The sequence below is a fragment of the Coenobita brevimanus genome, chromosome 52 (assembly GCF_032717465.1).
Source record: "Coenobita brevimanus isolate Jiangsu-jjx chromosome 52, ASM3271746v2, whole genome shotgun sequence".
NCBI classification, from domain to species: domain Eukaryota; kingdom Metazoa; phylum Arthropoda; class Malacostraca; order Decapoda; family Coenobitidae; genus Coenobita; species Coenobita brevimanus.
In genome coordinates this window covers 2,206,790-2,224,986 of record NC_137005.1, presented here as the reverse complement: position 1 = coordinate 2,224,986, position 18,197 = coordinate 2,206,790, and the positions used below count along the sequence as shown (strand labels likewise).

General features: G+C 41.6%; 1 protein-coding gene and 1 non-coding gene across 2 annotated transcripts; both read right to left on the bottom strand.

The window, feature by feature from the left end:
• Positions 1 to 7,136: 7,136 nt before the first annotated feature.
• Positions 7,137 to 7,598, bottom strand: LOC145400430 (endocuticle structural glycoprotein SgAbd-2-like). Its single transcript, XM_080272944.1, has 2 exons — positions 7,408 to 7,598; positions 7,137 to 7,263 (listed from the first exon to the last, which is right to left on the bottom strand). Exons 1-2 carry the CDS (start codon positions 7,596 to 7,598, stop codon positions 7,137 to 7,139), a joined length of 318 nt encoding a protein of 105 aa, XP_080129070.1.
• Positions 7,599 to 15,868: 8,270 nt separating this feature from the next.
• On the bottom strand, positions 15,869 to 15,940 carry TRNAW-CCA (transfer RNA tryptophan (anticodon CCA)). Its single transcript has one exon. It is a non-coding gene; the product is annotated as a tRNA-Trp (tRNA).
• Between the last annotated feature and the right edge of the window lie 2,257 nt (positions 15,941 to 18,197).

Here is an 18,197-nt window from a genome sequence, read left to right as displayed (position 1 = left end):
TTCATATTTAAGGAATGTGATGTGGGAAACACTTAACATTTCCACATACCACGACACGCAACTGCTAAATTTACCATATAGGTCCCTCTTTCACTTCTAGATGCGAACAAAGTGCGTAGAGAAGACCCTGCTCAAAGATATCATGGCTAGGCTGGATATCGATGTGCCTGTGAGCCGTATTCCTTTTGACTACGGTGACAACTCTTCCCTCACGATTTTCTTTATATGTTATTCCTTAACTTCCTTCAGCGAATGGACGCCAGTTTTTGTTTTTTCTATTTGCTTCCAGACGATGTTCTTTTCTTTAGGAATGGTTAATGAAGGCTACAAATAATTAGGAATAATTAATGAAGGTTGCGGATAACCAGTGGCGTCACCAGGGGGGGGCTAGGGGGAGCTTAGCCCCACAAATCAAGGACTCAGCCCCCCAAAAATTGCAGCCCCCAAAAATAATAATAATAAAAAATCACCAGCTTACATAGTATGCTTCCAGCTCGGCATTGGCCCACCTAGCATTCCCCCAACCCCATACCGCCAATCCACTTTTATTCGTGCATCCATATTAGTTTAATACTGTATTATTTATAGCTACATAATGTGATAAGTTATTCACAATTTAAGTAAACCTATGACTCAAATTATAATAGTTATAATATATTAATTTCCCATATCCATATACTTTTTCCAAGCCTGGTTTTCTTTGAAATATATTTATTGCACAAAGAATGCAAGATTGTATTAAATTTATCAAACTTATTATATATTTACAATATATAATATGGTACATATTAATCACGAAGCTTTAAAATTGGATTATGCAGTCTAAAATATCTATCTATGCAATTTTTCACAAATTCGAATGTTCAGAGTATTGGAACTCGGAATGTTTGTTTACATTGAGAAGTGTCTGTGAACTGTGGCTAAATCCTGTGTTGTTTTCGGCTATATTTGAATGTATTGGTTTCAGTGGCTGTATGCTAGCCACCTCACTTTACCTGTTCATTTTTGTTTTTACAGATATGAGATCTAGCCTATACTCAATACAAAGAGTCAGCAGTACTTAGTTGGTTTAGTCGACACTCGACTGTCAGAACTGAATGTCATTTCCCTTTTATAGGCTATTCTACAATAATACATTTGCGGATATCAGCCAGCAGCCACTCAAGTGATGAAAAGGTCATGAAAAATCCTCAGGGGCAGGGTGACATAAGGAAATTCTTTCGCACCCGCACCTCCAAAGATGACTCAGATGAATGCCAAGAAAAAGTGGCTGTTATTGGGAATGAGGTGCCAGAAGCAACCCCAGATAACCCCAAAGCTGAACCCATTCAGACGTGTAAGTAGCCCTATATCAAACTTTTTCAGTAGTCATTTTATGAAGCTTAGGCCATGATTTTTTTAATTGATTTATTTTTGAATTGGCTAGGCCTAGGCTATTTCTCAGTGTTGCAAATATATTGTCCTAAACGTACAGAGTGGGAAAGTGAATGGCTTTGTTTTCCTATCACAGTACCGGTAATGGAAGATAAATCTTGGCAATTATATCTATATACATTGAGCTTCTTTGAATTATCAAATTTAATATGGTAAGACTAAGAAACCGTTATGATACCACATAATACTAGCAGTTTAAGAAAAACTTATCTGCAAAAAAGCTTTATACAATTACCTTGTACACATTATATCATAAGGTTTACTGATACCTAGTATTAGGCCCATCAATATTCATGTGTCCTATAAGTTTCTTATTAATAGCCTGTGAGACCTTATTTTACTTTTTCTTCATCTACAGGCCTCAAAAATTCCCCTAAAACTGCTCAATTTCCGAAAAATTTTCCGGGGGGGCTTACAGCGCCCCCCCGTACCCCCCAGCTGCATATGCTCGCCTCGCTGGCCCCCCCCTTCTACCTACACCAGGGCTACAGCCCCCAAAAAATCTGACCCCTGGTGACGTCACTGCGGATTACCCGTTCAATTCGTAAAGTCTCTTCGAAGTCTAATCAGATAGTCTTTGGGTTGAACGAATGATCAAAAAAAATAAAGCGTTTAATATTCTCCCATATGTTACCTCTGTCTTATTAGTATCGATATACTTTGCATCAGTAACGCACAAGAGGATATTAAGGTATTAGTATAAATCGTTAAGGATGAGTTGTTACAAAGGCCCATTTTCTCCTCGGTTAAGGAAGCTCCCTAACCCCTCTTCCTTAGTTATTTATTTTTGGATATGGCTGGTTAGTATCCTTTTGTACGTTAACTATGTACAGTATGACGATATCGGAAGGATTAATGTAACAAGGAAGAGAACAGTGAGGTGTAATAAGCAAAACAAATCTGTTAGGAAATGGTGTTAGGGACCGACGAGAATACAGAACAAAATATCCTAAACCAATTAAAAGGGAGTCCAGTGCCGCCTGAGGTCTGGCTGTCTTATGGCGTCCAGAAGTCAAAAATAATAGGCTATCCTTCTTTTACACTAACTTGGCCCAGACTTTCATCCTTTTTGCAGCTTATTTCACGTAGCTAGGTAACAGAAAAATACAGTGCTATGCCTCATCATCCCTTTTCATAGCATTTCTTCGTGACTACCATCATAATCTAGTGCTAATCTATCGTTACAGCTAAACATTCAAGATGGAGGGATGTCAATTTTAGGCCAAGATAAAGGAAAAAATGTATAATATTGAATTTTGGTTTTGTTCACGTAATCCGATACCTTAGGTGTAAAAAAAAAAAAAAATGCGATATACCGGTAGCATGCAGGTTCGATGTGGCCTGTGTATACAACAGGATGATCATATTTACAGGTACACTAGAACATTGTCATAGTGCCATTTGATATCGGAATTCTGGATCACTCTGTACAATCAGTGACAAAAGTTCGTCTACTGTTCTACTGTATTTACTTCACACTTAGGTTATGTCCATCACTTTCCTTCCTGACGCATCGTATCAAAATCATCCATGGGCAATTCTAAAAACATACCAGACCTCTCTCAGCTTAGGAATATTAGCCAGCAGAGGAAAGTGACAAGTTGTTCAAGTGAAAGTTTAAGCTATCTTTTGACCCATCGGTTACCATTTGTGTTTTGCTGATTAGGTGTGAAATATTTTTTATCTGTGGCAAAAGATAAAACCAAGAACTCAAACTTATTCTTTATAATTATTTTACAAACAAAATACTTGATACTGTAGCGCGTTTGTTTACATCTGACGATAATCTCTTACCTCTTCTCAGCCCCGTTTATTACCAGATGTAGCCAGATTGAAGAGTCCTTTTGAGTACTAACCAGAGGGACTCATTCCTACCTCATAACAACTGTAAAGCTGATAAATTGCTGCCTGCACGCAACCACGACTTAGTATACATGTTGCGGGAATGGCCAATGGCGTCAGGTAAAAACAGACCATCTTTGGTGGTGTAACAAAATGCTGGAGCGCTAGCCAGAGGCTGAACCAAGGACTCTGACTTAATCTTTCCCGTTTACTCCCAACGTATGTAATAAGGCTCATGTTAAATCAAGAGAGCTTGTGGCAAAATATGGAGCCAAGAACTCGGACGTGTTATTTACTATTTACGTACTTCCAACATGGGTGATATTTGTTACTACTGGTGGAAAACTGCTGTTCTGGTACGCTGATCCAAGAACACGGACTTATTAAATGATGTACCTTCCAGTATATGTGATAATGTGATACCACCGATGTTAGAGTGGAGAGAAGCTAAGGGGAATAAAAATCTGATTTAGTCTCTGCTGTTTACCCCCGACATGTCCTCTAACGATCAAGTTTTGTGACCTCGGAGGCAGCCTGTCTTCCAGCGTGTGCCGAGGCCAAAGTTGTTATTCCATTTAACCCAGATTATTGTGGTGCTGGAGAGGGACACCTTCACGCAGAGGCACCGATATGACTGGTTTGCCCCGTTGCCTGGTTATACTTGTACAAACGTTCCCTAATTCCCTCCCTATACACCAGAAGGAAGATGGGGCACTGCAGGGGAAGGGTAACTTTAGATTGCAGTCCACTGGGTTCACATAAAGATAAGCCTGGGGTTGGAACTACTACTATTACTCTCCAGATATTCTTCAGTATGTTATTGTTACCTTTAGACATTTTATTTAGTTTTGGGGAGATTCATCGTAGCATAAGGGATAAAATGATTTTGTGTTAAATCCCCAAACTCTCAGACGTGTCTCCTGATGTAAGTAAAATCATCTGCTGACAGTAAATGATGAGAGGAGGTTAATTTTAAGGCTCACCACAGATCGCCTGTGATATTCCCAGATTCCATTACACCCTGCAGTAAAACTTGGCTTATTTTGCTGTGTTCTTGATACCACTTTAGTTCTTGGCCCAGGTTGTCGTCCTTTTGCTGTTTATTTAACGTTGCTAGATGACCAAATAAGACAATGTCACGGCTCTATATCCTTTCCATAGCAATTCTTTGTGACTAGCATTATATTCCAGTGTTAATCTTTTGTTACAGCTCATTATTTTTGATGATGAGATGACAGTTTTAGGCAAAGTTAGAGTAAAAGGAGTAAAAACGATATACTGAACTGGATGGATGCTGCATTTGCTTCTTTCCATCTAGTTAACAGGGGCACCATAGCAGGCTCCTTTCATCCCATTATTTGGTTACCGTATATGTTTACCACTAAGCACTGTAAATGGTTTCCAGAGTTACAGGAAACCATTAGGCTTGTCACCCATTGTAAAGTCACCTGAAGTGGAAAGGAGATTAATAAAATCGGCAGGAAGGAAAGCAAAATGTAGGAAGAGAGGAGGGCAGACACAAGGGAGAGGATGAGAGAGGGAAGAAAAAAGCGGCTCTGCGTCGAGTGTGTGGATGATGGTCGCCACCACTACCACCTGCATTGGAAGTAAATAAAATGGATGATCCGTTGTGCGAAAGGTAAGGAAAATGCATTTGTTTATCTATTTCTTTTTTCTTCACTGCACAAAACCAAAAGATAACATATATTTATTGCTGTTTCGAAAAGTGGTTGACGTATGGTTCCGGTCAATATTTTCTTCAAACTTTAGAGGTTTCGAACTTACAGAGATTCCAACTCCATTTGTTTATTCCTAATCAGCTGTAGCAGGGTTTTTGTAACTCCTTCACCCCGAAGTCATGTCTTTTATGAGTTTATTTTATTCTGGCCACAACTGAACGATCTTTGCATTTATTTTGATTATTAGTTTTCCTTTTTCTATTTATTTATTGCGGGCTAATGTGAGATCTCTTTAGTGGAGATCCATATTCTCGTCAGCTTAGGGGGCTTACAGTCACCCCTTTCTTAGCAATTAATTTTACATATAACAGCACAATGTTCTCTTGCGTGGTCATTATATTAATCCAGCATCGACACAGTTTGCAGTGAACCATACGGAAGGGTATTAATGCGCTAAGTGCAAGAACAAACCAGTGGGAAAAAGGTACTATAGAGGCTCCTTAACCAACATGAATGCAAGCCATGGAAATTGCTAATACAAACAGTTAATGAATAGTGAATGCTCTCTAGATCGTGATAAAAAGAGGTTGGGGAAGATGATGAATGCTGTGTCCAGCTCCTCTGGTTACTCCTCCAGTTTGAAATGCCACTCTTGAGCCGAATAAAATCGTCTAGAGGCAACAAGACTACAGAAAAAGTCATCTCAGTGCAGGGGTTACGTTCGGACATAATTTCGAAGCAGTGTGAGGGAACCATCGGCACCGACTGTAACTTTTCTCCTGCCACACACTTACTGGACACTCATGGAAGTATGCTGTATCTTCCATTCTCTTCATTATCATCATCACCTTCACTCCCATGCGCATCATCATCATCATCATTATCATCATCATCTTTATTTTCATGTTTTTCACCTAACCAGCTTCATCACCATCATCATCGTCATCATCATTATCATCATCATCATCATCGTCTTGGGTCTAATTCCCACATAACAACAGACCTAACAAAACGTCTATGACAACAGTGTGACTTGTAAAATATATATGTAACAGAGAGTGCTATCAAGATTTTAGCAGCATAACACAGATAGGGATGAAATATTTCGGATATTTCAGATTCGATTAATTTTACCCGTCAAATATCGTCGTCAACTGCTGACAAATATAAATAGTTCCGTGGTCACCATTTATCCAGTTGGCTTCGGAAACTACGTAAAGCCTATTTTTTAGCGATTTATTTTGCACATCACACGTAACAATCCTCTTGTATGTTCTTGGTGCAAGGTGTGTCGATATTAAATAGATATACGTAACATACAAGCTAAAATAAGGAGCAAATGGACAATATATCACTAGGAGACACTTTGAAGTCTCCTGTCCGACCATATGTCTTGTGGTCTGTCAACAGGTCTTGCACAGTCAATAGGTTTAATTAATGGCACTGTAATTACACTGTAGTGCACAATAGCAAGGGAAATAAAGTGTAACTTCTTGAATACGGTGACATCTGTGTGTGTGTGTGTGTGTGTGTGTGTGTGTGTGTGTGTGTGTGTGTGTTTACCACTACTAGATAATCTTCAGCTTAGCAGAGTCCCCGAGCAGTAATACTGTTAATGGAGGCTATATTTAATTCTTCTTCGAAAAAAAATCAAACTAATATCTCCCGCAGTTGACAAGAAAAAATTTCAAAAGACGTCGTAACAGTAGAAAGGTTAACACAGACAAACCAAAAACACAATGCAGTGAAGTTAACAATGGGAAGATGTGGACTAGTATTTAACTAATCTGATGGCACGAGTTAAGTTACAATACTAAAAGGGATATTAACGTTAAACAAAAAAACAGATGAAACACTACGCAAAGCTACGTAACAATTATATGTAAAAAAATAAAGTCATATATGCGTTGAAAGAGGGGAACGGACTAGAAATACTTAACAATATGAAACCAAATTATGTATATGCGAAACTTAGTGAAACAGTTAAGCTACACACGAAATATAATGAGACAATGTAAGTTTTACACGAAACGAGATGAAAATATATATACCCCACACGAGCAAACGCAAGGACAGAGCATGTAATTAAATGAGTCACTAAAGCAATATTGTGTGTGTGTGTGTGTGTGTGTGTGTGTGTGTGTGTGTGTGTGTGTGTGTGTGTGTGTGTGTGTGTGTGTGTTAATACCGCTGTGTCCTGGAGTAAGGCAGGGGTGGGGATGTGGGTATGACGGATCCCTCTGGTTGGTAGCCGCCCTGGTCAGCCACGAAGGAGATGCTGACCCGGACTCCATCAGGGGACGTGTAGCTGAGGTGGAGGGAGACCGTGTGAGAGGTGACACAGGGGAGGGGTGAAAAAAAAAATGAATGTATCCTTTGTTGCATTTAATTGACAAGGAATGATACAGTGCAAAATAAACCTCTGTCTGTCCACAAAATCCAACTGCCTTACCTCCATCCGCCATTGGTGTTCTGTCCATAATTTTGCCTGCCTGCCTCGTGCCTGTCAATGCCGTTGCCGGTCTTGTAGGAGAAGGTGTAGCCCCCGTAGCGGTCCTGGGTGCGGTCGTCCTTCAGGATGGGGATGAAGGGGGCGCGGTAGGGGGACGAGGGTAGGGCCACACCACCGCTAGGCATCATCATCATCGTCACCACAAGGAGAGTCTGTGGAATTATGTATTACTGAGTCTTTGTGTGAAGGAGGGAATGGAATTTATGTGAGAAGGGGGTTTAAGAATGAAAGGGTGTTTGGTAGGCAAAGGGAATAAGGCAAAGGATCAACATTATTACCAAGAGCGTCTGTGCAATGGTGTAATGTGTTTGTGAGTATAATATGAGAGTTAGTATGTTGGGGTAGGGAGATCTGACTGTGTGTGTGTGTGTGTGTGTGTGTGTGTGTGTGTGAGAGAGAGAGAGGGGGGGATAGGTGTGTGGTGGGTGGAGGGATGGGAGGAAGAGGAAGGATGTATCCACCACCAAGCATCACCATCACCACAGTCAGCTCTAATTTGACCTAAGCTTACAATCTATCCATCTTCAGTGCTGAGTTCTAACAATTAACACTATAACATGATGCTAGCCAAAAAGAAGTGCTGTGGAAACTATGTAGGGCCTAAGTACATGTAGTCTTTTTCTTCCATCAATGTTCATTAAATAAACTGCAAAGGGACGAAAATCTGAGTCTAGTTAGGGTGAAAAGAGTATAGGTTTGTGTGCGTGAACTGGTATAGGTGGAAGGGAGGCGAGGGTGTGTTTGTGTAATGGTGTGGGGAGAGGGAAGGGGGGTATAAGGGAGGAGGTCACGGTTCCATCACCACCAAGCAGCAGCATCACCATCATCACTAGCAGGAGTATCTGGAGTCGCGTAATATTGAATTTATGTGTATAGGGTGAGGATGATGGAAGTTGGTGTGTGTGTGTGTGTGTGTGTGTGTGTGTGTGTGTGTGTGTGTGTGTGTGTGTGTGTGTGTGTGTGTGTGTGTGTGCCTGTGATTGGAGGGGAGGGGATATGTGGATGGCTAGGGGAACGAGGGCAGGGTGTTATTACCATCAGGCGTCATCAGCATCAGCATTAGGAGGGTCTGGAATATTGCAATGTATCTGTGAGTGTAATGTGTGAGTTAGTAATGGAGAAGGATGGTTTGTGTGTGTGTGTGTGTGTGTGTGTGTGTGTGTGTGTGTGTGTGTGTGTGTGTGTGTGTGTGTGTGTGTGTGTGTGTGTAGAGGGGGAACTTGTCTACAGTTATGCAATACTTTACAAGAATACAACCGCTTGTTTCTGAAAATCCCCCGAAAAGTTACAGCTTGTCATAAATCTTCACTTACAGTGACTCTTAGCTTCTAGTCTGGAAAACAAGGTACTACTTATGCCAAAACGGGGTCATTTAAGTACCGTACGTCATAAACACTTAATACAATGACTCTTTTAACTCCTTCAGCCCGTGGACACAGTTTGTGATTAATCCGTGCTATCTTTAATCGATTTTTTAAGCTTAGGAGAGACTTTTGGAAATGGGAGAGTTGGATATAGCCTGTGTCAACTCTCAGACTCGAGCTGAATGAATTTGTTGATTAGCATTGTCTTTAGATAGTAAGAATAAAATATAACATCATGAGGCTGAAGTATTCATGATATATCTTTACTACCGCCAGATTGTTTCATTCTAGACTCTCTGCTTGTGACGAGGATATCGGACAGAATTTCTAACCTCTGTGCTTCAAGAGGCCTTCCCAAAATCGAAAGTATAGACATCATGTTGAGGGTGTTAACTGCGTCGCCATTATTATTATTATTCTGTGTCATTAAACTTTTATCTTCGGGGAGTTGTGAGCTGAATAAATTCGTCCATCGTCGGTGAAAAGACAATATGGAGTTTTCTGCTCTTGGCCAAATGCACCTCGTGATAGTTTTTAATCTTTGTTATTCCACAAATTTCTCTTAAACCAAATTGATATGCAAACTTCTGGAGGTTATTACTAAGCTATTTTCGAGTAAGAAAATACTGCATCGATATGGGTCCAGTCCTCAACGTTTGAACTGCTAAGTTTATTGATGATCCAATGGGTGAAATATATGAACATTTTTGCCTATTAGGCCGTCAGTAACTGCAGCTGCATAAGGGCTGAGAACTGAACCGTGTAGATGTTGCATTTTTTAATCAAAATTAGCCTAAGAATAACGTCCTGAAGTTTATACATCGAGTCCTGCGATGCCTTAGGATTTCTGCAGACTACAGCACTTCAGTTAGCCCAACATAATAATAGCCTATACTCGTACCTCTGACTGTCGACTGCACTTCCCCTTCCCCCCCTCTTAACAACCCTTTCATGAGCTAAACAATTCAGTATTCTGTTACAGCTGCCGCCAAACGATTTTATTCCGCTGGGAGTGAGTCATAAGAGCCTGAGTGTTAATGCGGGTACCACTAACCCTCTCGTGGTCGGGACAACTCTGGTAATCCATTTCACCTGAAACTTGATTATTTCCTTCCGCTGAGAGTGCGTATAAGAGCCGGAGAATGTTAACCCTTTCCTAATCATCACCGTTTTATTACCTACTGATGATTTTACTGAGCATAGCAAAGCCTCTTTTTATTGACAGGGGCTAGAAACAGTAAACAACCCCTCAGTCCGATGACGCCTTTTTTAATCATGCTACCAGCTGACGACTTCGTTCAGCTTCAGTGGAGACTCCTTGTGGTAAAATAGATAATGAAGGCTAGAGCCAACTCCAGATGTCCCAAAAGTCTACGGTACTCTAAGATGAATAAAATCGTCTGAAGATAGCAATAATGTAGTAAAAAGACGTCACCGTACTGAAGAGGTTAATAATATTGTGCTAGGATGTTTTCTTATTACTAGTTCTTTCAGCCCTGAACGCTTCTATTCAGCATCGTCTTGACAGGGTTGAAGTGGAGGAAGGGTTCCATTGGTTAAAATGACGCAAGTTGCACATTAGTTTGTTCAAAGTAAAACTACCATGAAATTAACAAATGGCTTTCAGCAATTTACACTGCTCTTTGTTATTCAGGAATCAAGTTCGATCATACCTTTATTAACTCCGAAACTACCCTATCATAAATCTAGCATTCAACAGGTACACATCTTTCGTGATTCATTTTGTGCTTATGTAGTGAAACTCCACCTTGACATTACAAACCTTATCTATGAACAGCCTGTGTACAATTTTTGTCAGAGATGAGGTCTGGCAACAAATAGCAGTAAAATGTGGCAGCCAAGCCATTTTTCATCTTTGATGGCCGCCTTGTTCTACCACCGAACAGATGCTTCAAGTCGAAAGAAAGGACAAGGCTACCGTATGTCTTAGTATTGTGAATTCCAGTTAAAAAGAAATCATGAAGTTACCCCGGCGAAATAAGAGTCAATTGATGGTCTTCACTTGTACATTTTTATGTTATCAGAGACCGATTGTCTCACTATGACGAGGAAGTCATTAAGTTCACCTTTATAACACTGTTAATGAAAGGATACCAGTCCTTAGACATGGGATAGCAGACAAGGTGGACTCACAACTAGGATTCCAAAGAACTTCATGTCGCTGATTGTCTTGACTCAGGTAGTGGGTGTCCAGGTATCAGCTCCTGTGAGGGGTGAGGAGGAAGTGATGCAGTAGGCTTGGAGGGCCAGGTATTTGTAGGCACAGGGAAAGAACTGCCGCGCGCCACCGATCCCTGGACTTGAGAGGGACTCGTGGCTTTTCCTAAAAGTCAGTAATTTCTTCCGTGTCTCTAATTAGTTGTAAGTCTAGTGGTATGACTATAGATATTACTTACTCAGAATTATCGCTTGATATAGATATACGATATAGATAAACCTGATACTTTCCACCCCACAGTCTTCTCACCCCGTCGACGAATTATGCGAAAGGGCGCGTCGCGTGAAAGGAAGGCGAGAGTGACCACAGGAAGTGATGGTCGTGGCACCTGCTCTCCCGGCCACAATTACCACTTCTCCAACCCGCCTCTAACAGCCCTCCCCCACCCCCCACTCCCATATGACGCAGATGGTTGCATCACGCCTAGGATGAGCACTGCTGACAACTCTTCCCACTGCTGAGAGATAGTGTGAGTCGTAGTCTGGTGGTGGGAGCTGGGCAGGGTTGGGGTAATGCACCATGCGAAAATAAGTATTGTAAATTAGCTAGTATGGGCGTCACGATGGTTTAATTCAAAGATTGTTTCAAGACATAGGCACACGCTTTTCTCGTATACTTGGGATTGCATTCATGTTCGCAAAGGGTTTTCCAAAAAATTTTCTTAAGTTACTTATTTTGCCTATTGCACGTTATATAACAATTATGTAAATGCAAAACAAAGTGCTACAAATTTCTTTATGAAATAAGAATATTATGAATCTTCATGTCCATCGACAAAGGTTAAATTGTAACAGTCACTGCCATTTACACTTTTCAAGGTGTACAGACCCAAGATTAGACTACCCTCTGTCTATCTATCTGTTGCCAGACACCTTAATCCCGTAAGGGGTGGCCACAAACAAATAGTTTCTACGTAGCCCTGTCCCCTTCCATTTCGCTGCCCTCCCCCCAACTTACACCCCCCTCCTCATATACCTCTACTCCATCCCAACATCTCATCCTCTTTCTCTCCCTCTCTCTCTCTCTCCCCTCCACCTCATTCTCATACACTCTCCTGGTTAGTCTCTCACTCTGCATCCTCTCCAAATAGCCAAACCACCTCATTGTATTTCTCATAACGCTTTCATCACATCCACACCACAACGCTCCATCCTCAATTCTCAGTCTGTCTCTCCATGTAACTCTACAAGCTTCTCTCATAAAACTCATTTCCGCCGTTCTCACACTTGATTTGTGTCCTTCCAGCAAGGTCCAAGCTTCGCATCTATACATCAGAGTTGGAATCACAATACTGTTATGCAGCGAGCATGAGTTTATGCCCCAGAGGATGAACGCAGATAAATGAGAGAGAGAGAGAGAGAGAGAGAGAGAGAGAGAGAGAGAGAGAGAGAGATATGGAGAGAGAAGGGGGGGGGGAGATGCTACCGCTATCAGACTATCGATCGTGCTCAAAACTCTTTCGCTGCACAGGACGAAACTATAAATCTTTCTCTCAGTATATACAGACGATTTAGCATAGAATACAGAAATACTATATACCACAGTGGTTAAAAACTCCCTCTCTGACTTTCAGTGCGAGAGTATAACATGGTAAAGGAATTATTGATTAGTCTCTTATCCCCTTCAATCCAGTGACGTATTTTGGAGTTTATTTTTTGCCACTAACAGATCATTTCATCCAACTAAGGGTTACTGTGCGACCTGGAGACGTTTTTTACGCTGCTATACTCCTTTTGCTTCAACCTGGCCCAGATTTGGGTCCTTTTGCAGCTTGTTTCATGTAGCTCAGAAGCAGAAAAGGACAATACTACCGTTCTGCATCCTTTCCACGGACTTCTTTATGAGTAGCACCACATTCTAGTTTTAATCCCTCGCTACAACTCAGCACTAATGACAGAGAGATGGCGATTTTAGACCAAGGCAGAGTAAAAGGAGTATAGGAAGCACCTCGACACGGAATTTAAGCATTGAGAGATAGCAATAATAAGCTACAGAAAAGAACATGAGCTGAAAAGTTATAGAAGGGTGACGAATAGGCCTATTTGTTTTTTTTTCTTGTTATTGCTAAAAAAAATTTATGTACCTCTGAGCAGACTTCTTGCAGACAAACGGATGATTTAAAATGCCTAGGAAAAACATATTCATCCTCGGGGTAGAAAAAAAATCCTTCCTGTAAGTTATTTACGGTAATATCATCTTATGGTGGCCAGAAGGATGAGGGAAATTTGTCATCGTAGAGAATGATTGTTTTGGTCAGCAGAGTTAATCCCTTCACTCCGATGACGTAAGTTAATACACTCTCTCTCTCTCTCTCTCTCTCTCTCTCTCTCTCTCTCTCTCTCTCTCTCTCTCTCTCTCTCTCCAGACGATTTTAAATAGGTCAGACTCATTAAACAGGAAGGGTTAGTTACATATTTCACTACAGGAAGGCTTTATGACCAGAATGAAACCGTCTCAAGGTAACAAGAATAAAAACAAATAAATGCAATAAAATAATACAAATCTCTGCCCCACATTAACACCAAGTCAATATTCCAGGGAGCTGAAAATCAAGAGCTTCTTCCGGTTGATTTGTTTACAACTTAAAATAAGAAAATGCTCAAAAGGGTAAGCTTCACTGGGGAGGTACAGAGCTCACTAAGGGCTCCATGGTAACCGTTCCAATACTGCTCATGTTAGTGGATTGTGTTCCCGGCAAAATCACCGCCAGAAGTGACTCTGAAGGCGGAAACAGAGGAGGGAAGGCTTTGTTGTTTAGCATCTAACAAAAAGCTGCGATTGTGGAAACGGCCTCTAGTCTCCTGTACTGTATTCACACACACACACACACACACACACACACACACACACACATCCCTGGTATGCCATCACGTACAGAACCAAGGCAACAGAATAACACTCCGCCCCTTAACTATGATTACGTCTAAATCTGTTCTTATTACTACCAGAGGAATATTATGCAGTTTAGGAGAGCGCCTTGGCAGCGAAGGGACAAATGACGGCCCTATCTGACCCCTCCAGCCGTGAAATCTCCCTTATGCTTAGTAAAATTATCTGGAAATAATAAATATAAACGAAGAAAGTAACCTATGAAAGTACTGGATAGATGTGGTCGTAATATAGGGCGTCGCCAAAGTCTTCGGGAGTGATGCATCTTGCCTCCGAAGAACTATACTGAACGACAGAAGAGCAGGTCCGCATCTAGTGACGCTTCCGCATGTCAAAATATAAATGATCGTAGTGAAAATACCAACCCTTATACTAACATCATATAATCTCTATAATTATTTCATATGTATTTTACCGCTATTTTCTGTTTTACCTCATAACTTCTTGACCAACTTCCCTTTCTCGTCACTTCAAAGCCGTCTTTTTCCGTTATGTTCTTGCAGCCTACATATTGCTTTTTTCAACTTGGGAAAGACTTCTCTTACTGAAGGGGTTCATGAAGACTATATCTCTCTATCTAATCCTCAAGACAAAAAAAAAAAATCCTTCCTAACCTGATTGATATCGTCGGAGTGTCCTATCAAACAGGAGAGGTGGGGGTTCGAATGACCATAGCTGGGTTTGTGAGTTTGGAACGGGGTTAGGTGAGATCGCTGTCTAGTGGGTGAGTTAGGAAAGGTCGTGGTGGTGGTGGTGGTGGTTGTGAAGTGTGCAGTGGCAGTAGATGAATGGGACAGCGGTGATGGGGAGTGACGTAAATAAGTATGAGAGGTGGAGGTGAGTGAAGGCCCAAGGTCGGATGGTAGTGGTAGATGAAGCGAGAGGTGGTGGCAGCGGCTGTGGCGGTGGTGCAAGCAACAGGTGGTGATGGCAAGGTGGCAGTATCGATCCCACACACGCACACCCTCAAGCCAAGTGGGTCGCTGGGCCGTCTGGGGAACTGGGTCACTAAATTTAACACTGGCGCGCTGGTTGGATTTCTGGGAGCGGCTGAATGAAAAGCTTTGGCGGCAGGAGCAAGAAAGGTATGCTTTTCTTAATTAACCTCAAAAATTTCAGTGAAGATAGCTTTTTAACTTTTTTTTTGCGTTAGGCTTCTGTTAGCTTAATCAAACCGTCGAACGTTTACCAAAATAAAACAAAATGTCCTTTTTTTTTTTTTTGTCAGTTACCTGTATGTGATGTCCCCTGATTTTTCCAAGTATGTTCATTGTTTGGATTGGCTCAGACAGCAGTTGGTTAATTTAATATATATATAAAGTGATATGTCAATAAACACTGCAACTAAACTTTCGTACTTCAGTCGTGTGGTCGTAGCAAGCGTCATTAACATTTCCGTATACAAAATTACAGACAGATTGAGTACTTGGTATTGAGCTGATGTCTCGTTCATCCCTGCGACCTTTTAGCAGATCATCAGTGTCCCTTATAAAAGAAGTAAGATATCTTTTATGCGAATGTTATATATTTTGTGCATACGAAGTTCTGGTTTATAAGTATCAACTACTGTTTCCCTTACATCAGTATAATGTTGGAACATCTCACATTCAATATAACGTACCGGGTACTTGTCTAATCATTTTTGGTGACTATTCAGATAAAAACCTACCTCTTCTAATATTGATTTCTACATCACAGACAAAGCTGATCAAGTTAACATTTTCCTAGCACCAATTATGATTAACTGTGGTACGTAGCAGCCCTCACAGTCAGCCAGGCTATTCATCAGCCATAAACTCCAAGTTACATACGGTTCTGCGTACAATACCCCGTGTGATTATTGTCAACAGCATTCTTAGCCCTTGTTGAATCTAATCACACTATCTTTCTCATAATCAAAACATGGCATTGACCCCGGAGTGACTCGAACACCCAGCCTTCTGATCTGGAGTCAGACGCGCTACCATTGCGCCACGGGGCCCCGCATGACACATACGGGGCTGTCCTGGTGTGGTGGTGCGGGTCGCAGGCCACTGACACGGGTGGGAACTGACAGGTGTGGGTACAGTGTCGGTCTTTTCCTTGCATTTCACCTCGCACACTGTCCACACCGAACAGCATCTTTTTTTCTTCTTTTTTTTTTTTTTTTTTTTCCAAGCTTAATATCTCAGTCCACATTCTCGTTCTCTCCTTGTCCACGGAGCCTCTCATCACTCCCCCGTTCATAGCACACAGGCTACAGCATCTCCCATTATCTGTTTCTAACTGATCCTTTCATAGTCTCGGTCTCTCCCTGCGCTGTGCCTCTCATCTACCCTTCGGAACAGTATCTTTCATCCCCTCTTTTCATTCCTCTATAGTCTCTCTCTCTCTCTCTCTCTCTCTCCTTCTCTCTCTCTCTCTCTCTCTCTCTCTCATCGCTGGTTAGTCTGTCCGTCCCGTAATTTATGGCGGGAAGCCCCATTGTGACGTGGGTGCTAGTGACCTTGAGGGGCCCACACTTGCCACTTTGCCAGCAGTGGGGTGGGAGGCTTGAACTTACGATCGATTCTCTGTCGTAACTTCGATTTGTTTTTGCAGGAAGAAGTAGAGATAAGGAAAGATTCTACTCTCCTATTATCGTTCATAGTAAAACAGCTGTATAAACCCACGATAGTTTTCCTCCCGTAACTAAGATATCGATCTGCAGGATGAACAATATATAGGAAGATTCTGCGCTGGTCCCTCCTGCAAAAACCAGTCGGAATTACGGTAGAGAGTTGATCGCAAATATATAAATGAATCTTGGCATTGGTGATTCTCAAATAATTTACTACTGTTTTTTCATCACGGAACACATATTAATTTTCTGCAGGGAGAAAAAGAGACTTGGACTGAATATGCACTTTCCTTTCCCTGTTTTCTTCCCACAGAATGAAATCTTAGTTACTATATAGGAACTGTTCTGGTGCCTTTGAACTAATGGTGCAGGGACATTTCGTATATAATCGCAACGACCTCTGTTGTTACACTGCCATGAAGTTTTTAATGTAATCAGTCATTCCTGAATTAGCCTGCTCTTGGCATTTATCGGCTGTGGCCTTACTTACTTTTTAGATATTGATACATATTGATAAATTCAGCAAGTGATTTGGATTTTTCCGGAAGAAACCACTTGGGCGAAATCTGAACATTTAGTTTTAATAAAAAAATTTTGCCATGCACACCTCTTGTTCGGACCTTCTTAATTATTCTCGTGTTGGTCTGTTCAGAGTACCCAAGTGATAGGGATAAGAAATGAGAATTACCTATTTAAAAAGTTCTTTACAGTATCTTTTCCTGATATATAAAGCGCATCCATACTTATGCCGGGATAGGCTATTCTGGCAGTAGTTAGGTGTGATTAAACGAATACAACTTCCTCTTTGACGGCCGTGGCATAGACATGAACGATGCCGAGTTGGCCTAAACATCCCTGATATACAGGTATTTGCCTGGCCTCCATGGTTCTCACCCAAACATCGGGAGGAATACCCCCGCACCCGCTAAAGCGTTCTCCTTGGGCTTCCCTATAATTAGGCTTGGCTACCCTATGGCTACCACACCTTTATAATCCTAACTACGCCTCTGCTCGACGGTCTACATTTAGACATATAAATTAATATGAGCGCTCTTTTAACAAAGAAAACGAAACCACACGTTCTCTCTATCAGAACTTTAGGGGAGGCTGTCGACTTGCCGGCGAATCTCCTTCCTATCCTCATGTCCCCCTCGTTGGTTTGCCTCTGCCATCTCACAGTTGTAATATACAGTACTGTCATATGTTCGTACTCCTCCGACTTTCTGCTATACACACATCCAAGCTGTCTCTTCGTCGTTGTGGTTGCCTAAATCTGAGCGCCAAGTCTTTGACTCGACATTATTATAAGTAAAGGTAAAGGTGGGACAGACGCCATGATGCGCTTAGCCGCGGTGCTCATCTCCGTAACATAGGTCTTTGAGTCCATGGCGGGTTATTCACCCAGAGTCCTGGGATACAAGGCCACTGCATCATTCAGGTCACTACAGTCACCTCCCCTAGTTGTTACCCTAGGTACTCATTTTACCAGCACACAAAGTGGGGATTGACACCTTACCCGAGTGACGACAGCTGCCCACACCAGGACTCGAACCCTGGCGCTAACGGGCCGGCAGCTGATATGGTCAATGCACATATATATTGTTTTCATATTAACTCCTTTTTTTTAATCATTGTTGCA

Coding starts and splice junctions, on each gene's coding strand:
- LOC145400430 (XM_080272944.1), bottom strand. CDS start 7,598: ATGATGATGCCTAGCGGTGGTGTGGCCCTACCCTCGTCCCCCTACCGC. Junction 7,264..7,407: donor AACACCAATGGCGGATGGAG/GTAAGGCAGTTG, acceptor CCTCCACCTCAG/CTACACGTCCCCTGATGGAG.